General features: G+C 38.6%; 1 protein-coding gene and 6 non-coding genes across 9 annotated transcripts in view; 5 read left to right on the top strand and 2 right to left on the bottom strand.

The window, feature by feature from the left end:
* Window positions 1–4035: 4035 nt before the first annotated feature.
* The window catches only part of atp7b (ATPase copper transporting beta), a 31003-nt gene continuing 11486 nt past the window's right edge, over window positions 4036–23552 (bottom strand). For all 3 annotated transcript variants that reach the window (XM_023269640.3, XM_023269641.3, XM_055008646.1), the window contains exons 3-21: window positions 21831–22067; window positions 20457–20620; window positions 20222–20383; window positions 20080–20153; window positions 18373–18556; window positions 17462–17695; window positions 16225–16316; window positions 16023–16150; window positions 15204–15358; window positions 14824–14958; window positions 13355–13549; window positions 11942–12124; window positions 11683–11866; window positions 9255–9395; window positions 8644–8786; window positions 8363–8566; window positions 6836–6953; window positions 5815–5917; window positions 4036–4562 (exon numbers count right to left, since the gene is read on the bottom strand). In XM_023269640.3, the coding sequence (XP_023125408.2) occupies window positions 4319–4562; window positions 5815–5917; window positions 6836–6953; window positions 8363–8566; window positions 8644–8786; window positions 9255–9395; window positions 11683–11866; window positions 11942–12124; window positions 13355–13549; window positions 14824–14958; window positions 15204–15358; window positions 16023–16150; window positions 16225–16316; window positions 17462–17695; window positions 18373–18556; window positions 20080–20153; window positions 20222–20383; window positions 20457–20620; window positions 21831–22067 (3080 nt within the window). In that variant the 3' untranslated portion in view covers window positions 4036–4318. The remainder of the gene's footprint in view (window positions 4563–5814; window positions 5918–6835; window positions 6954–8362; window positions 8567–8643; window positions 8787–9254; window positions 9396–11682; window positions 11867–11941; window positions 12125–13354; window positions 13550–14823; window positions 14959–15203; window positions 15359–16022; window positions 16151–16224; window positions 16317–17461; window positions 17696–18372; window positions 18557–20079; window positions 20154–20221; window positions 20384–20456; window positions 20621–21830; window positions 22068–23552) is intronic.
* trnai-aau (transfer RNA isoleucine (anticodon AAU)) lies at window positions 6056–6129 on the top strand. The gene has a single exon. It is a non-coding gene; the product is annotated as a tRNA-Ile (tRNA).
* Window positions 8973–9046, top strand: trnai-aau (transfer RNA isoleucine (anticodon AAU)). Its single transcript has one exon. It is a non-coding gene; the product is annotated as a tRNA-Ile (tRNA).
* On the top strand, window positions 10005–10078 carry trnai-aau (transfer RNA isoleucine (anticodon AAU)). Its single transcript has one exon. It is a non-coding gene; the product is annotated as a tRNA-Ile (tRNA).
* Window positions 10735–10808, bottom strand: trnai-aau (transfer RNA isoleucine (anticodon AAU)). Its single transcript has one exon. It is a non-coding gene; the product is annotated as a tRNA-Ile (tRNA).
* Window positions 10989–11062, top strand: trnai-aau (transfer RNA isoleucine (anticodon AAU)). The gene has a single exon. It is a non-coding gene; the product is annotated as a tRNA-Ile (tRNA).
* On the top strand, window positions 18740–18812 carry trnar-ccu (transfer RNA arginine (anticodon CCU)). Its single transcript has one exon. It is a non-coding gene; the product is annotated as a tRNA-Arg (tRNA).

Here is a 23552-nt window from a genome sequence, read left to right as displayed (position 1 = left end):
CAGCTGGATTTATTCCATGGATCTGCATGTTGAAGCTGATGTCAGAGACATGGACCTCAGGTTCTCTAAAGGTTCTCTAAAGGCTTCTACCATCCTAAATAAATCAACTGTCTGTCCGAGGGCAGCAGACTGTCTTTGGCTCCAGAGCTTTAAACTTGACACAGATGAACAAGCATCAGTAGAATCACTGTGAAAACACTTTCTACTGTTAAGTTTAAATTCATGAGCTGAGAGATGAAGGATCATGAAGCTGAAAGAGGAACATCTGACGATGCAAGAAAAAACAAATGAATCCACTCAGAAAGCACACAAGACACAAAACGACAAAAACAAGACAAAAATGACAAAAACAAGACACAAAACCACAAAAACAAAAGATAAAACAAGACAAAAATGAGAGATAAAATGATAGAAACACATAAAATGACAAAAACGAGAGATAAATCAACAGAAACAAGACATGAAGGTCTTTAAAAATAGAAGTATAAAAGAGAACCCGATTCTAAGACATTTTCACCTGTTGTCCCAAATGGAAAATCTCAAAACAGAAGAACTGAACAGACAAAATGGATGTGTGAGGGTTGGTCTGAGAGAAAACATCTGGTAGTTTTTACAAAATAAGGTGGTTAACCTGAAGTTAAAACTCATCTTCAGCTAAATTAGTTCAAACACGGGTGAAGGAAGTGATTTTTCTGTAGTAAAAAACATCTGAAACCAATAACTAGAAGATGTTTTCTGTTTTATTTCCAAACCTCCAGCATCAAACATGACAGATTCAGCTGCAAACCTTCAATAAAACAAACCAACGGATGATTCATATAAACCAGTTTAAACATTCAGGACTTTTTAAAGCTGCTTTAACCCTCCTGTTGTCCTCATTTGCAGGCACCAAAAAATATTGTTTCCTTGTCTGAAAAAATAAAAAAAAATTCTGAAAATTTGCAAAACCTTCCAAAAATTCCAATAATTCCTTAAAAGTTTCCCTTAAAAGTTTTATTTTTTTAAAACTCCCCCAAATTTGGCAAGAACATTCTTGTAAATATTTTTTTAAAAATGAGTAAAAATCTTCCAAAAAAATCCTAAAAATATCTAAAGTGATTCCATATATATCAATAAAACGTCTAATATTTTCTTGAAGAACATTCACATAAAAATCAACCAAAATCCAGCGAAATTCGCTGGATTTTGGTTGATTTTTATGTGAATGTTCTTAAACTTTTTTTTCCCCACCAAAACATGTTGAAACATTTCTCAAAAATGTTGAAAACGTGGACATCGGAAGTTTCATGACAGAACCTTTGACTTGTGCGAACAGGACTAATTAATAATAATATTAATAATAGGATGAACATTACAGCTGAACAGAGAAACCTTCTAGAACCTCCAGCTTATCTGCTCTCTCTGGGTGATAACTATAGAAGGTCATCAATTAATGTTCTCCATTCATCATCTGGAACCGGTTCTTCCTCACGTCTATATTTAACATCTGTGGAGCTCTGGAGGAGACATTAATCTGACCTCAGGACTGTTTAGACCAAGAAAACACTAAACGAATGTGTATCTACTAAAAGTGCTTTTTTAAGGCTTTCATTTTGGAGAGAAACTGTCATTTATGTCACCTGGTGAAGAAAAACCGCACAATTCTCCAAGAAAAAATGATCTGTATAAATGATAAACTAAAATAAAAGAGCTTTTAATCCTCTAAACCCTAAAACCCACCAGCAGGTTTGAAAAAAAAAAAGACAATAATGACAACGTTAATCAGCCAGAACTGGTTAAAAACTGAATCAAATCTGAGAGAATTGTTGGATTTTCGACATCTTTACAAAAATCACCATTTTTCTGAGACACAAACAACAAAAAGCAAAAGAACGGTGAGATTTCCAACCTGCTGACGGTCCTTTTTTTTTTTTTTTTTTTTTTTTTTTTTTTTTGTCTGCATTTGTTCTCATTGTTTAACTCCACAAAAGGGGAGTCAACATTATATGAGATTGATGCATATTTTAGTCTTGCAGCCAAATATTTTAATATTTAGTGCATGTGTGTGACCATCACCGGCCCTCCCTGAAAGCTAAGCAGATATTCTTTATTAGAATTCCCTATTATGAGCCAGGGAGGGCAGCGCTACACCTCAGTGATGTGTGGGGGAAACAAAGACTGGACAGGACGAACAGGACGAACAGGATGAACAGGGATAGAAAATAACAGGCGTTGCTATTGCAATTAAAGATTGTAAGGTGGTGTGTTATGCCCAACTACTAACTGCCCATCAATAAAAAAATAAATAAATAAAAATTTGAAAAAAGAAAAGAAAACCAAACCAACACAAAAGAAAAAGAGATTCACTAATAAATGAACAAATGGTACTGAGCACCATAATTGTGGGTGTCTTGATAGTATAGAATAGAATAGAATAGGCCAGAAAAGGATACTAGTGCAAGAGAGAATGAGTTTAGGGTGGAGACTCTGGAGAGATTCTCAGCACATTCTGGCGGGACCCATCAATCGCTGAAATGGGACTCGGCAGTAGCTGGCAAGACCTGATCAAACATGCAAGTGTGAAGAACCCCGAAGCCCAGAACAGCAGTCACGGCAAGGCAGGGCCAAGTCAACAGGGCACCCCTCCCCCCGGGCCGTAGGAGCCACAGGGCGGCGCCCCCAGAGAGCCACCGGGGCCACCGTGAACGACGCGGACCCGGAGAACAAGAGGGAGCAGCTACCGACACCCCCAGCGCGCCCAGACCGACCCAGGTGGCCCGGGGCACGAGGACCCACCCGCCACCCAAACCCTAACCCCGCCCACCCCAGTCCTCACCAAACCCCCCACCCCACCACCCGACCCGCCCACCCCCACCCCCTCTCACCCCCCCCCCGAGGGGGCCAACGGCCCCACACAGCCAGGAAGCCAGACACAGGGGCCGAGCGGCCCACCGAAGGGATGGCAACCAGCCCATCACAAGGCAGGCCACCACCGGGAGCCGGCCAGAGGAAATCGGAGCCGGGACCCGATGTGAGTCCAGAGGGTAAAAATGGATAGTGTGGTGGGGCCCGGCGACGCCAACAGGGAGGCACCCCGCATACCCCCCACACCAGGCCCCAGGTGAGCGCAGTACACCCAGGGCCCCCACTCCCAGCAATGCGCCCTGACAACCCACCAGGACAGAGCCACCACACGCCACCAGCCCGCAGTACTGCTGACGGTCCTTAAACTAATCATGTGTTCTATTCTGGTTTTATTCTAAATGTCTCCATTAAAAAAGTCTCCTAAAAATAAAACGTTTGCTCTGAATAAACTCTGTAAAAGTGACTGAGAGGAAAATAAAAGCAGCAGAAACAGAGGAGCAGGTAGTTGATCCGTCCAGCATGGAGAAACATCTGCAGATTAGAGGCTGTAAAGATGTAAATATTTAAACATCTGCAGTCTGTAGAGGCTCCATGGTGGTTCACACTTTAGTAAATAAAAGATCAAATCAACACTTTCAATGAGTTGTGGCGTTTTAAATGCGTCACACTCAGGAACATTTCTGAGGTTTCTTAGACCTGATTTAGTCATTTTAGATGAATTTCAAGTCTTTTTGGAAAACAATTTAGTCATTATGATCAGGTTTTGAGTCACTTTGGACAAATATTAGTCATCTGGATATATTCAAGTCATTCTGGAAACATTTTAGACTCATTTTTGTCATTTTAGGCAAGTTTTCTGTCGCTTTGGAAATTTTTAAATCATTTTGGCCTAAATCAAAGTTATTTTGGACAAATATTGAATCTTTTTAGACAGTTCTTTTTTAGTCATTTGGGACAAACAGGAATTCTGGACTAATTCTAAAGTAATCCTGGAAAAGTTTTAGGTTTGTTTGACAGGTTTGAGTCATTTTTGTTCAGTAATTTTGGAGTAAGTTTCAAGTTTTTTTGGAAAAAATGTGAGTCATTTTAGGCTAAGTTTTGTCATTTTGGACAAATATTGAGTCTCTTTGGAATGTTTTTTAGTCATTTGGGACAAACAGGAATTCTGGACTAATAAAAAGGAATCTTGGAACAGTTTTAGGTTTAGTTTTACTAGTTTGAGTCATTTTTGTTCGGTAATTTTGGAGCATGGTTTAAGTTTTACTTGGTAAAACTGAGTCATTTTGTTCAGCTAAAATAAACTTTAAAAAAGACATTTCTGAGTTCTCTGTCCGTCTTCACAGCTTTTCTGAGTCCAGAGTCTGAGTCCACAGAGAGGAGTACATAAAAGGTCCAGAAGGTTAAAGTCTGAGTAAAACGAGTCTATTTACATAAAACACATCTAAACATGAGAACAGCTGATCGTCTCTTCCCTTTACTGGAGCTCCTCTCCGGCCTCCAGCAGAGAGTAGCGGTCCTGGTCCTGGTCTCCGGTCCCCAGACTGGACGGGCCCTGAGGGGCCCCGGGGCCCGGATGCTGGTCCCTGGAGGATCCGGGCAGAGCCGGGCTGCGGCGCCGACCGTCCCGACCCAGATGTGTGCTGATCTGAGATGACCGGAGGCTCCTCATCTGGCCTCGAGCTCGAAGCTCGTAGAGCTCCACCGAGGTTTTCCTGTACCTGGAGGACACATCTGGATTTAACTCACATCTAGATTTACTTCACATCTGGATTCAGTCCACATCTGGATTCATTTTACATCTGGATTTATTTCACATCTGGATTCAGTCCACATCTGGATTCATTTTACATCTGGATTTATTTCACATCTGGATTCAGTCCACATCGGGATTATTTCACATCTGGATTATTTCACATCTGGAGTTCACATCTGGATCAGATTATTAGATTATTCGACTTTAATGTGTATTCTTTAAAAAATGTACAAATGGGTTTTCCCCACGTAAACTACACTTTGAAATAAAATCTTGTTTAACTATATATTTTTTTATTTTGTTGCTGTTATTTTACAGATTTTCCTTTTTTTTCCTCATAGTAAAGACAAAATCTCTAAAATCATATAAAATATATTAGTTTACATGTTAAAAACAGGCCCAACTGTTGATAATGTCAGCATCAAAAATCTGATTTTTGTAAATAGTTTTTTTTTTCCCAGTTTTTGACTGTAAAGTTACTCTATTTTCACTCTATTTAAATCAGCTAAAGTATTATTTCACAGATATTTGCTGTTACTTTAGAGAAAAATTATCAATTTTAATGATTGAAAATGGCACCAAAAAATTATTTTACAGATTTGTTTCAGTTTTAATAAAACTAAATTATAACATTTTATAAAATGACAGAAAAAAATGTTATAAATATATATAAAAAATCAGAACAAAACTGTAAATAATGTCCTCATAATAAATGTTTGGGTATAAAATTAGACCATGTTTTGCTGCATTTAAATGAGCAAAAATGTGTTATTTTACAGATATTTGCAGTTATTTAAAAAGAAAATCATGTATAATACAGATTAAAAAATGGTTAAAAAATTTTAAACAAATAATTTTTACAGATTTTCCTGTTTTATTAAATTACAGATAATTCATAAAATCACACACATAGAAAGTATTTACTTGTTGACTATTAAAAAAGTCTATTTTCTGTTGATAACAGTTGTTTTTTCTGTAGAAGTAAACTCCAGAATGTAACGTCACACAGCTCTAGTAGTTAATCTAATAATCTTCTAACACATTAAATGTATTTCTCCTTGTGCCATTTTAGATTAGTCTGTTTTGGAAAATTGAAAATGTGAACCAGGTGAACTACTAGCCAGATGAAGGACTCAGACCATGATGATAATACCGAGTGAATAATAGTATAACTGTAAACACCATGATGATAATAATTTAAATGTATACAGACTCACATTCTGAGCAGTAAAGAGGACAGAACCACTGAAACAGAGGAAGCAGCCATCGCAGCTGAAGCCATCCAGGGCTGCAGAACCAGACCCACCGGCATGAACACTCCTGAAACCAGCAGAGTTTAATTCATTCATTCAAAACAACAGAGGATCAGATCAGCAGCAGTCATAGTCTGATGGTGCTCATGTTTTATCAGACATGTGCTGAGCTGTCCTGTTTTCTACAGGTTTGGTTAAAAACTCAGGCTGGTTAGCTCAGCTGGTCAGAGCGTGGTACTAATAACGCCAAGGTCATGGGTTCATTCCCCATACTGGCCAGGACTCTGCTAAAGCCTTCATCATGATGTTTTAAAAAGAATGTTAGTACTTGCAGTGTCTGCTAGTAATTTCTATGAACTATGTTTGCTAAAAACATCTGAAGTGAATTATGAAGCGTTTACCTTGGCTGTCCTTCTTACAGCTGTATTTACATTTTAACAAAAAAACCAATCATCAACCTGCCAACATGGTTGAACTTTCTAATTTTTACTACTCCTACTATTGCGCCTCCAACCATCAAAGCTAATGTCAGCCACATTAGCCTCACAGTGCGCTAACACTGAGGACTTTCCTGCTGCTATGGGGACATTAGCATCAATAATACCAACAGTAACTCAGTGTTCAGGTCCTCAGATGCTGGTGGACAATGAAACCTCTGGTGTTCAGTCTGGCAGAATGTGGCTCAGACACTTGAGAGTTTAGCAGAAGCAGCTCCAGAGAGTAAATGAAGCAGGTGCTCGTTCTGATTGGTTCACCTGGAAGCAGTGAGGGGGCGGAGCGTTTCAGAGCTGAAGGACTATTGGTTCCTCAGCTGGAACTTAAAAGTCAATAAAACTTCTCCAGCTGGAAAAATGACTTCATTCTCTCAGCTTTAATTTACACCTAAACTTATTTAGAGACATAAAACCCATTAAAATGTGTTTTCACCATGTGGGACTTTTCAGATTCCAGACTCCAGGTGGTTTGGAGTCCTGTCAGGTCTCACCTGCAGCCACTGGGATTCCCACCAGGTTGTAGATGAGGGCGAAGACGAAGTTGATCCGGATCCGGTGCACCGTCTTCTTGGACAGCTCGATGCTGGCCACCACGTCCAGCAGGTCGTTCTGGAGAGAGAAACCTTCAGGTCAGAGAGTTTAAAGACGCCACCGAGACTCTACATCAGGGGTGTCCAACGTGTGGCCCGCGGGCCAAAACCGGCCCCCAGAGGGTCCAAAAGCGGTCCTCCAGAGGGTCCAATCCGGTCCTCAAAGTGTAAAAATTACAGAGAAGACATTAACTGCAGATTGTAAATTAGTAAAACTATAAATTTAAAATAATTTCTAGACCATGACAAATTGTTTAGATCATAAAGTAAAATACTAGAATTTTCATTGTTCTTTTGTCGTTTTGTGTCTCGTTTTTGTGATATTTTGTCTTGTTTTTGTTGTTTTTTTGCCTGACGTCGTTTGTCTCATGTTTTTGTCATTTTGTTTCCTTTTTGTCTCGCTTTTTTGTCTCATTTTTGTCATTTTGTGTTTTGTTTTATTCGTTGTTTTGTGTGTCGCTTGTCATTTTGTTTCACATTTTTGCCATTTTTTATCTCGTTTGTGTCATTTGTCCATTTTTTTGTCGCTTTGTCACTTTTTTTGTCTTGCTTTTGTTGTTTTTTTGTCTGTTTTTGTCTTTTTTATGTCGTTTGTCTCATGCTTTTGGCACTTTGTTTCCTTTTTGTCTTGCTTGTGTTTCTTGTCTTATTTTTGTCATTTTGTGTTTTGCTTTATTTGCTGTTTTGTGCATCATTTTTGTCATTTTGTGTTTGTCTTGCTTCTGTTGTTTGTCTACTTTTTTGTTGTTTTGTTTCTTGCTTTTGTCATTTTTTGTCTCATTTGTGTCATTTATGTAATTCTTTTGTTGCATTTTTGTCTTTTGCCAATTTTTTGTTGCTTTGTAACTTTTTTGTCAATTATTGGCTCTTTTTTGTTTTGTTTCGTGTCATTTGTCTCATTTTTTTTCATTTTGATGCTTTTGTTGTTTTTTATCTGTAATTGTCTTTTTTATGTCGCTTGTGTCATGTTTTTTTTGTTTCCTTTTTTGTCATTTTTTCTTGCTTTTGTATTTTGTGTCGTTTTTGTTGTTTTGTGTTTTTTTGTCTCGCTTGTGTTGTTTGTCCATTTCTTTGTTGCTCTGTAACTTTATTGTTGAATTTTTTGTCTCTTTTTTGTTTTGTTTCGTGTCGTTTGCCTCATATGTTATAATTTTTCCTCACTTTTGTCGTTTTTTTGCCTCGTTTTTAGAATAATTTGTCTTGTTTTTGTTTTTTTTTTTGTCTGACTTTTGTCATTTTGATCATGAAGTAAAATACTACATCATTCAGTTCCAGACAGCTGTGATTAAAATAGGGGTTGTGGTTATTTAAAGGTTATTATGCTGTGATTTTGCTGCTCCGACCTACTTGAGATCAAACTGGGCTGAATGTGGAACCTGAACTAAGATGACTTTGAATCCCCTGCCCTACTCTCTCTCAGCCACCGACCCGGATCAGGACGATGTGTGCCGCCTCGGTGGCCACGTCGGTTCCTGTGCCGATGGCGATGCCGACGTCGGCCCGTGCGAGGGCGGGCGAGTCGTTGACGCCGTCCCCCACCATGGCCACTCGAAGGCCTCGCTCCTGCAGCTCCTGGACTTTGGCCACTTTGTGTGATGGCAGAACCTCAGCGAACACCTTCCTGATGCCCACCTGCAGCCAAACAAAAGCCCTCAGTTCATTGTACAGATGTCCTCAGGTGTCTTCAGGTATAAATGTGTGAGTTCTACCTGAGCTGCGATGGCTTTGGCCGTGCGCCTGTTGTCTCCTGTGATCATCACCACCTCGATGCCCATGCTATTGAGCGTGTGCACCGCTAACGCCGACTCTGCTTTCACCGTGTCAGCGATGGCAAACATGGCGCACAAAACACCTGCAGAAAACACAGAACACAGGTTTACTGGATGTTTTAGGATGATCACAAAGAGGCTGGGTGACTAGAAGAACTGACTTTTATATTGATAATAAGGTAGTTTGTTCAATCGCTTACCAATGTGCCCATTTTTATGACCTGGTTGAGTTTTTGAACAAATCTGGTCCAAAAACACATCAAAAATCAGGCCGGTTAGCTCAGCTGGTCAGAGCGTGGTGCTAATAACGCCAAGGTCGTGGGTTCAACCCCCATACTGGCCAAGCATCAGCAAGAAATGACAACATACTGTCTCAATGACATACTATATGTTGGTCCATTTCTCACTTATCAGCCTGTTTTTTGTACCAGATTCAGTTTAATTCTGGAAAGGTTTGATCTAAAAACTCCGTAAAGATGGTGCAGTTAGTTCAGATAGAGTGTGGTGTTAATAGCAGCATCAAAGACCGTTGAAGGTTGTTTTGTCCTCACCGTCTATCGCCACCAGAATGGCCGTCTGTCCTTTGGTTTCATGACTCGACATGGCAGCGTCCACGTCTGCTCCGATGTGGTGGCCGTTCCTCCTCATCCACTCCCTGTTCCCGATCAGGACCGAGTATGGCGCTGCCTCAGCTGGAAGTCATAAAAATAATTAGATCAGCTGTAACTGAGCGAACTTTGAAGCAAAACACCTTCATCTGCATGCAGAAACATGACATTTTAGATTCATAGACGTGAAAAATATTTAATCTGAGATGAAGAGATGCCATCCAGTGTTTCTGTACGAGATAAGCTAAATTCTTGTCTCTACAAATATGATAAAAACACCTCATTCAGCAGACTTTAATCATTGTCGTCACGTCCAGGAGTTTCAATTATAAGGTGTTTAAATAGAACTCAGAAAAGGATAAAAGATGACTAACTAGTTTAAGCTTTTTCAGTGATGAAAACTCCTTTGGCATTCTTAAATAATCAATTTAAAGCTCCTATACTATTATATTATGTAGTAATATGAGAAAACAGTCAACTAAATAGTCACCTGAGCCTTTCTTTGTAACAGATAAAGTGAATTCTAGAAAGATTTGATCTAAAAACTCCATTAGCACAGAGTAGTAAAGTCATGAGTTCACCCTGCATACAGTCAGATCAGAGTTGTTCAATCCCTCATCAATCTGCTCATTTTATTTTTATAGATTCAGTGACATTTATGAACAAATTTGGTCAAAAAACTCCCAAAAATCAGGCCGGTTAGCTCAGCAGGTCAGAGCATGGTGCTAATAACGCCAAGGTCGTGGGTTCAATCCCCATACTGGCCATAAACCACCAAAAAATGACTTTAACCATCATTAAATAACAGACATATGGGAGTGCTGGTCTAATTAGACAAATGTTTCCTTTCTATTAATTACTGTTTTTTTTCTTGGATTGTAACCAGATTTAGTTTCATTTTGGAAGATTTGTTTACAGTCTTGGGTTCAGACCCCATACTGGCCAGGTTTCAGTCTGACAGTCTAAAAAGATCATGGATGTTTATTCATTTTCTCACTAATGAGGCCACTTTTTTTCAACCAGATTCAGTTTATCTTACAAAATATTTGGTCTAAGAACTCTAAAACTAATAACTCTAAGGTACAGGGTTGAATCCCGACCACTGACCAGAGTTAATTTATGTAAAACTTAAGTACAGTAACTCTGATAATGGTGCCTGGATGAATTCAGGAAGAAATGTCAAGCCTCAATCACTCTTAGAACAGGCAGCTCAGAGAGTGATGCTAACAGAATAGTGGTTGTTTTTTCAATCCAACAACAATTTGGACATTTTCCGTTGGAGATTCAGTGTCATTTTTGAGCAAATCTGGTCAAAGAAACAACAGACCAGTGAGCTCAGTAGGTCAGAGCATGGTGTTAATAATGCCACAGTTATGAGTTCAACACCCAGACCGTGTTGTCAAAGAATCATCTTGTCAAACTGTGGCCGGTATGGGGATTGAACCCATGACCTTGGCATTATTAGCACCACACTCTGACCAGCTGAGCTAACCGGCCTGATTTGGAAGCTACTTCTGACCAAATTTGTTCAAAAATTAAACTGAATCTGGTGATAACAGTGGATACATGCCTGAGGCTCTGACCCACAAGCCATGGTTTAGCTGATGGTGTGTCTTTTTTAAAACCAGATTCAGTTTAAGTGTTGAACAAATCTGGTCAAAAATCACTTCCTAACCAGGCCAGTTAGCTCAGCTGGTCAGAGTGTGGTGCTAATAATGCCGAGGTCATGGGTTCATTCCCCATACTGGCCAGGATTTGATGTGAAATGGATTGTATTGGTCCACTCCAAATGAGTTAAAAGAGCATAATAAAGTCAGTTAAGGTGCTTGGAGCTCAGATTTTCTTTATTAAACTGAATCTCGCGCAGAGTCTGGGCTCATTTGGTGAAAATAGAACACCAGGGAGGTTAAGATCACAAATTTGTTTACGACAGTTAAGGAGAAAGTTCTAAAATTGTGTTTAAAATTAAATCAGACTGTAACTGATTTAAATTCAGCTGCCATCCCTGATGTAAAATCTTTTCACGTTCCAGTTTGGTTGTTTTTCCTCATTTTCTGGTTGTTTTGGGTCGTACTTTGGTCACTTTATGTCTTTGTGAGTTCATTTGGCGTCTTATTTTGGTTGTTTTATGTCATTTTGTGGTCTTTGTCCGACATTTTGGTCATTGTATGTCTTTTACGTCCCAGTTTGGCTGTTTTTCATCATTTTGTGGTTGTTTTGTGCGATACTTTGGTCACTTTATGTCTTTATGAGTTCATTTGGCATCACATTGTGGTTGTTGTACGTCATTTTGGTGGGAGGTGGGAGGACTGACTGATATAATCCATGTACACATCAGCAGCAGAAATGTTATTTTAGTGTTGGCTCCGACCTGCAGAGGCGACCTCCCCATCAGGCAGCAGGCAGCTTTCATCGGTGGTGGCTCCGGGCAGCAGGAACTGTTCCTGGCTTTGTTGCAGCAGCAGATGTTCAACGCTGGAAACCCGGCAGCTGATCCCACAGCCGGGAACGGCCTGGAAGTCCTGGCAGTATCCCAGCACCTCAGAGCCCAGCTCCTGTTGGACATACACTGCTTTATTCACTGCTGAAGCTCTACAGAGCAGGAAACAGGACAGAAACAAGCCTCTCACCTCTTTGCAGTGTTTGGCTACCGCCAGGCCCAGCGGGTGTTCACTGCTGGCCTCCGCCGTGCCGACCACCGCCAGGATCTTCCTCAGTGGCATCCGGGCCATCTCCCACAGAACCAGGACCCGAGTGACCCGAGGAACGCCGTTTGTAATGGTACCGGTCTTATCAAACATCACCACACGGATCTGAGGACAGTTTTTAGACTGATTCAGGCAGTACCACCTGCTACCACTAGGTGTCACTAGTTAGTTAGAACAGACAGAGTGGACGTTAAAGTCCAACTGGAAGGATTAGAATAAAGCAGCAGTTTCTATCAGACTACTGTGTCTTTGATGGGGCATCAGTGAGAAGATTAGCGAGGATCAGTTTGCATCCTGAAGCAGGTATGTTGTTGTCCCACATACCTGCTCATTACAGGAACTGTTTAGGTCATCATTAAAACAGTCAGAGGAACTGTTTTTCTTTCACTTTGTTGTTTTGACTGGAGGAGAAGCTTCACTGAACACAGATGTTATCAAAATACTGCACAAAATAGATCATTTTTACATCATTTACAAGCTTCTGCAACTGTAGAAAGATGTTTCACCATGAAGAATGTATCTTCCAACTGCATTTGAGCCGTGTTGCAGTTAATTTATAGATTCAGTATAGTTTATTTTTCTCTCCATTCTGCGTTGAGACAAAAATAGTTATTTGTAAAAATATTTGTGTAAATTTAGCTTGATGTGTTTTTTAAAAAGCTGCCCATCACTCCACTCTGTTTATCTAGCTTTCAAAGTAGGGTCTGAAAATAAAAAATAAGCCCATAATTTTCTCTAAAAAATCAAAAAGAACCATTTTAAACACCAGAACTCTGCTCGACTTTCTACCAATATTTTTGTTTTAGAGCTACGATTCATTATACATGCTGAATCAGTTATGAAAGTTGACCAATTTTTTCATTTTTGTTAGTTGTTTAGTGTTAAAAACTATTCTATGTTTAGCTTTGTATTATTGTGACATGAGGCTACATGTGGTTCAAATATCGCTGTATTTTTACTGTATTTCTACTATATTTTATTTTTCATATATTTTTACTGTATTTTTACTATATTTTTACAGTATTTTTACTGTAATTTCACTGTATATTTTCTTTGTTAATTTGTGCTCAAAGATGGAACTTCATACGACAGTGTCTATTTTTGTTTTTTATTTCAACTCACCCACACTCAGAGATTATCTGATTATTTGTCCAGTATTGCAGATTCTGAATCAATGACTGTGAAAATTTCAAGCTTTAATCTGTAATAGTTCCTCAGTTATTGTTGTTCAAATAGCCTCAGATTTCAGTGTGTAAAACAACCTTCTGGAGGTGGTGGATCAGGAGGAATCTGATGATCTAAAGTTTAGGACGTTTATAAGCTGCTCAGACATACCTGATGAGCCATCTCCAGCGGTGGTCCTCCTTTGATCAGGATCCCGTTCTGAGCTCCGACCCCGGTTCCCACCATGACGGCCGTGGGGGTGGCCAGGCCCAGAGAACAGGGGCAGGCGATGGACAGGACGGTGATGGAGGCCTGGAAGGCGAAGCGGACGATGACCTCGGCCTTGGAGATGTTGGGGTTGTAGCCCTGCCAGGAGAACGTCAGAACTTCATTCAAGCTGCTTCTGTTCACGTATGAAAACATCTGGGTGATTCTTGATTTGATTTTTGAAAGTTTATTTTGAACATTTCAACATAAAAAAAAGGAAAATAACAAGAAAAGATGATGAATACGTTTCTCAAAAAGGAGTTTGAAGAAGTGGAAGCTGATCTAATCCCAAACCTTCTCCTCACACAGATGATTGTAAATCTGTTCTTCCTTCTTCTTCAGAATACTAACATTTATAAAGAATTATAATCATAAAAATTAAAGCTGCAAGCAGCATTGATTGGGTCCTCGCATCCCCTCTGGTCAGTGAGTCCAAGCATGTCCACCAGGTGGTCGAATGCTTTGACGAAATTCCACCAGCCGCCATTTCCACGCCCTCAGACTTTTCCAGAGCATTTTTGTAATTTTTGATGCTGTACGTCCTGGACAAATTTCAGCTCTGTCAGGGTTACCCTGTTTGAGTTTATAGCTTTTGAAAATGTGCAAAAATTGCTCCAAAATCGTCAAAAATTGGTCACATAATTCAAAATGGCCGACTTCCTGTTGTGTTTTAGGCATGGGTCTCAATTACATTTTTGTTCGTCTTCATGAGTCCCATATGCGTACCAAATCTCATAGATGTAGGTGACACGTCCTGGTCATAGAGCCTGTTTGAAATGTTCCAGGTGACTCTATGGAGCCATTTCAGCTTACATCTATGCCATTTCCATAAAATATTACATTTTTCACCGGTCCTGATTTGTGTGGAAGTTTTCACAAGTTTTCAAGTGTGATTCAAAAAAGGGAGGAAAAAACAAAAGGAAGAAAGCCGTGGGTTTCAAGACGGTCCGACACACTTTTGGTGCTCAGACCCTAAAAATAATACTAATAGTGAACATAATTTCTAATAAATATAAACCAATTTGTCCAATCACATTCATACAAAAGTACCTAACAGCAGCAAAACACAACAGAAAGAAGAGACCCAACTAATAATACACATAAATGAATGGAGAAAACAAATCATTAAAGATACAAATAATTATTAACAGAGATTATCACATCCTACTTAATCCTGTATCCTGTGAAAACATCATCTTTATGTTTTGTTTTATCTCCTGACCCAAACTGTTCCAGAGTTTTACCCCACAGAATGAAATACAGAATATTTTTCTATTCGTATGGATTTTGTTCATTTCTAAGTTGTATTTTCCTCTTCATTGATATTCTCCATCCCTAAACAGTCTCTGTATATTTAGTGTGATCCAACGTACTGGGAAGTTCTCCTTCACAATGTCGAAGTTGACGAAGCCGATGAGCATCCAGGCGACCAGCGTCAGCAGAGAGATGAAGACGATGAAGGGAACGAAGAATCCGCTGAGTCTGTCTGCAAACTGCTGGATGGGAGCCTGAGAGGACAAAAACCCTCGATTTATACCAAAGAAATAACTTGCTTTTATTCATTTATGGTGTCATTTTGGTCTCAAACTTATTGAGATGTTTGAATGTTGAATATATTCAATATTAAAACACAAGTACGACTGTTTTCGTGATGTTTTCATTTGTTTTCACGTCTTCTCACATTGAATATTTACAGCTCAGAGTACAAGTGAGTGAAGATGTGAAAGAAAATAACCTCTAAACTGCCTCCTACCTTTGAGGTCTGAGCCTCTTCCACCAGTTTGACGATCTGAGACAGGGTAGTTTCAGCTCCAACATGCGTGGCCTCCACCAGCAGAGATCCGTGAGCATTGATGGATCCGGCGATCACCAAACTACCGGCCTTCTTACTGACCGGCATCGGCTCACCTGACCGACAGGAAGGAGGAGAAATTACAAACCTGAAAAAGATTCTGCTTTTCACAGAGGAAGAAGCAGCAGGTTTGAGATGAAACTCTGAATGAAAAAATCTGATTTTCTATTGACTTTTCTGTTCAGATTTGTGTGAATAAAAGTCAAGTTTTTATGTGAGCTCGTGTTCAGTTATCATTTACATAAAATAAATACATAAAATAAAGACAAGCTGAAATGAAAATGAACCTCTTCAGGCCACAACAACAATAAAAATGTACCACCAGCCTGTTTTATTCAATTAAACTCAACTTTCTATTAAAATCCAGATGATAATATCCCTGGTTTGCTTGTTTTTTATGTTTGTAGCTTATTTTGTACCTTTGGTAAACAAAAAATCATCTTTCTTTAACTTTTCTGACAAATAAGTCAGTCATGGCTTCTCAATTTTGTGAAGGAGGACAAATATTTGTGATTTACAGAATGTGGTTTTAAAAAAAGATTTATTTTTGGCCAATTTTTGAGAACAGAAGATAGAATAAAGTCTGTACGAGACCAGGCTGATCTAATCCGGTGTTGGACGATAAAAATAAGTTGGATCCTGGAAAGTAAAACAAAAGCAGCTCATACTGATCCAGATTAAACCTTTAAAACATCTGGATGCAGCTGATAGCAGCTCTACCTGTGATCAGAGACTCATCTGCCATGGAACTTCCTTCCACCACCTTCCCGTCTACGGGGAACTTCCCTCCGGGTGCGACCTTCACGATGTCGCCCCTCTGGACCAGTTCCACCTCCACCTGCTCCTCACTAGAAACACAGCAGAGCTTCACGTGGAGCTGCAGAGCTTTTTATAACACTGGTGTTTATCTGGTGAGTCTGACCTGATGACGGAGTGGTCGGGTCCCAGAGTGACCACGGTGGCATCGGTCGCCTGCAGAGACATCAGCTTAGCCAAAGCTTCAGAGGTTTTACCCTGAAAACAGAGAAACAGCTCAGTACACTGATTTCTGCTGATTTCACGTGTGTTTGCTGAAGGATCTGTAGTAATAACTTTATTTTTTGACTGTTTCAACAGCAGGTTGGAGCCCTAATGGATAATACAATGGCCTATAGTAAAAACATTGTAAAAAATACAGTAAAAATAAAGACATAGTAAAAATAGAGTAAAAACACAGTAAAAATGCAATAAAAAATCTTAAAAATACAGTAAAATTAGGGTAAAAATATAGTAAAAATACAGTAAAAATGTATTTTAAAATACAGTAAAAATAGGGTAAAAATATAGTAAAAACACAGTAAATATATCATAAAAATACAATAAAAATATAATAAAAATACAGTAAAAATATAGGCAAATACAATAAAAATATAATAAAATACAATAAAAATATAAGAAAAATACAGTAAAAATATAGTAAAAATACAATAAAAATAAAGTAAAAACATAGCAAAATATAGCAGAAATTGTCTAAAAATATACACTACCGTTCAAAAGTTCGCTGGATTTTGGTTGATTTTTTTCAGAATGTTCTTAAAGAAAATATTGCAACTTTTACTGAAAAATATGTATCACTTTAGGTAATATCACTTTAGATATTTTTAGGATTTTATCTGGAAGATTTTTATTCATTTTTAAAAATATTTACAGTTTTTTTCTTGCCAAATTTGGGGATTTAAAAAAAAAATGTTAAGGACAATTTTTAAGGACTTTTTAGAATTTTCTTCCTGAAGATTTTGCAAATTTTTAGAAATTTGGGACATTTTTTTGCTGAAATGGAAGTAGTGAAATATTTTAGGAAAAATCTTCTGCTGATTTTAAGTTTTTGTATTTTAAATAAATAATCAAAGGAATTCATCTTATGGTTGATCGTTATTTGTGATTTCTGTCATTCTGCACAGAGGACATTTCTGACTAGGCCTTTTCAGAGTATATGTGTAAGTAAATTCATTTTTGTTTCTCTGTTTTCAGGATAATATTCACTGTGTTTTTATGATCGTGTTCCCATTTGATGATCAGTAAATCACTGACATCTCCTGACCTATAAAAACCTCTGAGGTCATTAACAGGAAATAAAAACACGGCAGTAAAACCCTCAGAGGAGACGTCATTTGTTCTACCTTTGCGACGTTCTCCAGCCACCGTCCCAAAGCGATGAAGACGAACAGCATGGGCGGCGTGTCGAAGAAGGTGACGGGGCTCTGGGCGGCCTGCTCAGCCATGGCCACCGTCAGGACCACGCAGGAGTAGATGTAGGAGATGGAGGTGGCCAGAACAATCAGGACGTCCATGTTGGCGGTGCGGTGCTTCAGAGAGCGGTAGGCCTGGATGTAGAAGTACCTTCCACCGAAGAACTGCAGAAACAAACACCAAGACATGGAGATTAATGTGAAGTAGAGCCGTGAATGATTAAAGTTCTTCCTACCAAACACACAGTTTAACCCTCCTGTTGTCTTCATTTACAGGCACCAAAAAATATAGTTTCATTGTCTGAAAGAAATCCAAAAATTCTGCAAAAAAAATCCCCAAATTTCTGAAAATTTCCAAAACCTTCAGGAAGAAAATTCCAATAATTCTTTAACATTTTCCTTAAAAGTTTCATTTTTAAAAAATCCCCCAAATTTGGCAAGAAAATTCTTGTAAATATTTTCAAAAAATGACAAAAAATCTTCCAAAAAAATCCTAAAAATATCTAAAGTGATTCCATATATATCAGTAAAACTTCTAAAATTTTCTTTAAGAACATTCAGAAAAAAATCAACCAAAATCCAGTGAAATTTGCTGGATTTTGGTTGATTTTTTTTTGTCAATTTTCTTAAGAAACATTTTTTTTGACCATTTCTTTTTTTCCCACCAAAAAATGTTCAAAGATTTCCCAAAAATGTTGAAAATGTGGACATCAGAAGTTTCACTGTGAAAATTTTTTTTTTTTTTCCACATTTTCAAACTTTAAAACGGGTCAATTTGACCCACAGGACGACACGAGGGCTAATGTAAAGTAGAGCCATGAATAGCTAAAGGCTCCTCTTACCTGCACAGGTGTACAGAGCAGGAAGAAGGCCAGGTTGAGGAGCGAGAGCCCTGGCAGCAGGTTCTGGTCCTCAGGCATGGAGCCTCCATGTTCCTGGTGCTGACTGTCCATCACCATCATGTAGATCATCAGACCCATGACCGGCAGACCGAACACCAGGCTGAGCAGGAAGGAGTTCCTCCACCTGGACAGGTAGCAGACAGGTTGGTTTACGGAGACAAATCCTCCTCTTGTGTCTCACATGATCTGCTGATCTATTGACTGCAGGTGTTTATGTCTCGTTTTAATGATCAGGCAGGTATTCACGCACACAAAAAAACATGGATTAGTGACACATTGTAAATATAACAGTCAGTGCTCCTGTGCAGCCCCAGTGGCCTAATGGAAAAGGCACTGGCCCCCTAAGCCAGGGATTGTGGGTTCGAGTCCCATCTGGGGTGATTTTCTGCAGTGTATGTTGGGTCTAAATGTTTTCAGAACTTTCTGAACATCATGTATTAATAGGAGAGCAACATCACTGTCTCTTTCTGACTTTTCTAAAGTCAATGAGAGTCATGTTTTTTTTAAATTTCCAAAAATGTTAGCATTTTTCAGAGCGAGAAACAGTAAAAACAGAAAAAACTGCCAGGTTTTTGACGTTCTGATCTGATCTGTGACACAGTTCGATCTTAAAAAGCACAAAATCGTGATATTTCACCAAAATCACTTCATTCTATGTGTCTCATTTTAAAATTCTTCAAAAATAAATAACTAGCTCTAACCAGGTTCTTTAAAAAAAAAAAAAAATCTACATTCCTTGCTGCAGTCTTGAAAAATTCAGAGACAGTTTTTACAGAGCAGAGAGGAGACGAGTCTGGAAACACATTTAAAATGCAAATAGTTAAATAGGTATACAGGAGGTATTTGATTTACGGCGTTTGGTTGTTACGTCAGAACTGGTTCAGTGGAACTAGTTGGCGAGCCGGGTGGACAAATACGTTGCCACACGGCGCTATCAGACAGCCTTGTTTACATTTGCCACCACATTGGACTATGCTACATTCACTAACTTCATCATGGCTCCCAGTGTCAGTCAGACTTGCCGTTTACATTTTTGCCGGTATTTTCCTACTGAGTTGTGTTTCAGTGTGAGCTAATGACTGTTTGTTGTTACTGTAGTTGTACTAACATGTAAACTGATCTATATCGTGATGCAGTAACGGCTTTGTTTACATTTTCACTAGAGTTCTGACTTCTTGAGAAAATCGACTTCTATCGATCCGTAGGAACAGAACTCTGATGGAAGTCGAGGACCCCTTATATTCTGTAGAGCCACCGTTTCCAGTTGTGGGCACTTTGAAAACTGTTCAATGTGTTGATTTGATTCCAGTTATTTTCAATTTTTATAAAACTAATTATCAAATAAATATCACTTTGGTTTTTCCTTTTATGTTTTCTGTCATTCTAAGTTTGTCATCCTGTACAAGGGACATTTCAGAGTTCTCTCTCCTTCATTATGGATGGATTATATTACAGTTAAAAAATATTTTCAGCAGAATGGTGCAGCTAAAGTGTGTTTAGTTTGATCCAAACCATCTCCTGGTCGGGTTCTAATCTCCAACAGGAATCATTAATTCCATGACTTACTGTTTCTCTGCTTTATTCACCAGTGTGTGCTTTTTAAAGGTTAGCTGCTTTAAATAAAACCATTTATAAAGAGGTACTTGCTGTCGTATTTCTTCGGAGTGGTCGAGGTTGTTTCTGAATCCTTCCTTCACTAGACTCGCCCCGAATCCGAGACTCTGGAAGCAGAAACATCAATCATAAAGAACTGTAGGAACTCTGAGATAAATGTGAATAATTTAAATACCTGGATGATCTTGATGATGTCTCGAGCTCCCAGTAAATCTGGGTTGAACTGGATGTGAGCTCTTTTGGTTGCCAGGGCGACCGAGGCCCTGAGGACCCCTTTGGTCGTGAAGAGTTTGGACTCGATGTTGTGGACGCAGGACGCACACGTCATGCCGGTTATCTGAGGGTGGAAAACGGTCTAAACACAGACGGGAATTCATATAAATTCCTGCAGAATGAGAGGACGGACTTACAGCCAGGTCCAGTTTTCCTCGAGTTGCTTCTTCGTCTTCTATCAGTTTGGCTCCGAAACCCAGGTCCTGGATAAGCCGAGCAACAGCAGCAGCATCCAGGACGTCTGGATCATACTTCACCTCCGCCTTTCCAGCCATCAGAGACACCAGAACAGAGATGATTCCTGCAAATCAGACACAACTCACTGCAAAAACTCAAAATCTTACCACGTCTACTTGTCTTATTTTTAGTCAAAATGTCTCATCCCACTTGATTTAAGATAAATTCACTTAACAAGAGACATTTCAGCAGATGGAGGGACTTGTTTCATGACAATGCATCTTAAATATCTTAAGTCAAACAATCTTGAAATGATCTTGTTTTGAGTTGTATTTTACAAGAAAACTCAAAATAAGTTTAACCCTTGTGTCGTCCTGCGAGTCAAATTGACCCGTTTTAAAGTTTGAAAATGTGGAAAAAAAAATATTTTCACAGTGAAACTTCTGATGTCCACATTTTCAACATTTTTGGGAAATCTTTGAACATTTTTTGGTGGAAAAAAGAAATGTTAAAAATGTTTCTTAAGAACATTCACATAAAAATAAACCAAAATCCAGCGAATTTTGCTGGATTTTGGTTGATTTTTATGTGAATGTTCTTAAAGGAAATATTACTACAAGTTTTACTGATATATATGGAATCACTTTAGATATTTTTAGGATCTTTTTGGAAGATTTTTACTCATTTTTTGAAAATATTTACAAGAATTTTCTTGCCAAATTTTGGAGATTTTTTGAATAAAACTTTTAAGGGAAATTTTTAAGGAATTATTGGAATTTTCTTCTTGAAGGTTTTTGCAAATTTACAGAAATTTGGGGAATTTTTTTTTGCTGAATTTTTGGATTTTTTTCAGACAAAGAAACAATATTTTTTTGGTAAATGAAGACAGCAGGAGGGTTAAAACATGTCAAATTAGGAGGTTACATGAAAGCAAAAATCTATTTTTGACTGAAAACCTGCTTTTTTTAGCATGTCTGGCTTATTTTAAGACATCTAAGCTTGACAATCCTGGTAAAATAGAGCTTAAAATAAGTTTTCCCAGCTAATTTTGAGATCTCAATATTCTAAATATCCTATCTTATTTCAAGAAATCTTACCAAGCCATTTTTCACTTGTTCTATTGGCAGATTTTTTCACTTATTTCAAGGTAAAAGTTCCTTGAAATAAGCTTTTTTTTTTTTCTTGTTTTGAGCGGGGCATTTTTTCCAGTGTATTACTCCATCAGAGACACCAGAACGGAGATGATTCCTGCAAGTCAAACAGAACTTTCTCCATCAGTAACCCTCATTCTGTTCACCCTGAAGGCTCCAACGCTGCAGGTAAAAGCTCCTCACCCTTGTGTTTGCAGAGGTGCCGTTCGATGTTGGCCACGCAGGAGGCGCAGGTCATCCCCGACACGCACACAAAGCATTTCTGCACTTTGATCTCAGGAGAACTCTGAAGGTCGTTTGCAGACATTCCCTGAGATCCGTTTACTCCTGATTTACTCAGAGGCTGCAGGTCAGAGAGGTCAGGAGGTCCAGAGCTGTCAGGTCTGGATCTCTTAGGAGTCTGGATGCTCTTTGGAGGTTCTGAAAGGAGGAGGAACACCGTGAGGATGGACCCGAACCAGATAGGAACTACAGCAATAATGAGGGCAGATTATGTTAAAATGCTGACAAAAAACGACCTTAAAGTTGAGGCGAAATGTCTCTAAAACTACAATAGATGTCAGTTTCCATAAGAATATAGTAAAAATACAGTAAAAATATAGAAAAAAAATACAGTAAAAATACAGAAAAAATACAGTAAAATACAGTAAAACATATATTAAAATATAGAAAAAATATAGTTAAAAATACAGTTAAAATATAGCAAAAATATAGAAAAAAACAGTAAAAATATGTTAAAATATAGAAAAAAATAGTTAAACAGTAAAAATACACTAAAAAATATAGAAAAAATACAGTAAAAATATATTAAAATTACAGAAAAAATATAGCAAAATATATCATAAATACAGTATTTCACATAAACTGTCTGACCTTAAAAACACACATTCTTACTCAGTTTCTGCTCCTTCAGTCAGAGTATTAGCATTTCTGGCATGTTAGCTTCAGATTGTTTGGTCCTTATTTTAACTGAGCTGTTTTAACACTTATTAGCTGAACTATTTGACAATCTGGAAACAAAATCACAGATATACATATAATTTTAACTAATTAAATGATGTCTTGTCTGATTTTTTAGCCCAGATATCCAGTCAGAATGACAGACGGATGCAACAAAGCCACGTCCAAACTCTTCCTGCACTTTTTATTTACTACAAGCCGAAAAAAAACAACCAAGCATGACTATAGTTTGCTCACCTGGATGGATTTTTATTTTTAAACACTTTAGTCCAGATCTATAATTTCTACTTTAAGCCTCAGTTGTATAAAACTCCACCCTGACAGGAGAATCTGCTGATAATCGGTTAATTCCACGTCTTGGCAGCTGTTTTTGTCATTAAAGCCCAAGCCGGCTAAGAGCCCTCTGAGTCGCCCTGCAGAGCACACTTGTCTGGTTTCCACGGTAACCGGTGGAAACTGAGTGGAGGTGAATGTGGAGGGAATATCGTGTTGGTCTGAAGCTACACGCAGGACTTTAACTGAAGTGTTTTTACACATAAATCAGATATTCTTTGATTATTTTCTGTCTTATAAATGGTTCTGGTGTAGAAACATGAAGACAGAAGTTCCCCAGAGAGCATCTTCGCCTCTGATCTACTGAACTTCCTGGGTGGGACGTCAAACACTCAATGAACCTAAAACCTCTCGACGGCGTCTAATAGTGGGTGCTTTTCTACCTCCAACCAGCCGAGCTGAAAAACCAGTTCAGCTCCAGTTTGTTCCAAAGTCAGCATCTCTGCTGGCAAATACCAAGTAGAAATAACTGAGGCAGAGCTGAGGAATGGAGATAATCACTGTTCTACTGTTCATCCTGTCAACTAACCTCACCTCTGTCTGTCTGTGTATTCAAAATATGATTTTAATAAATTAGAGTTACATTCAGCCTCAGTTTATCATTTCCACGTT

This window comes from Amphiprion ocellaris, chromosome 24 (assembly GCF_022539595.1).
Source record: "Amphiprion ocellaris isolate individual 3 ecotype Okinawa chromosome 24, ASM2253959v1, whole genome shotgun sequence".
Taxonomy (NCBI): Eukaryota; Metazoa; Chordata; class Actinopteri; family Pomacentridae; genus Amphiprion; species Amphiprion ocellaris.
Note: the sequence above shows the minus strand (reverse complement) of the source record. Positions and strands in the feature narration are given on the sequence as shown.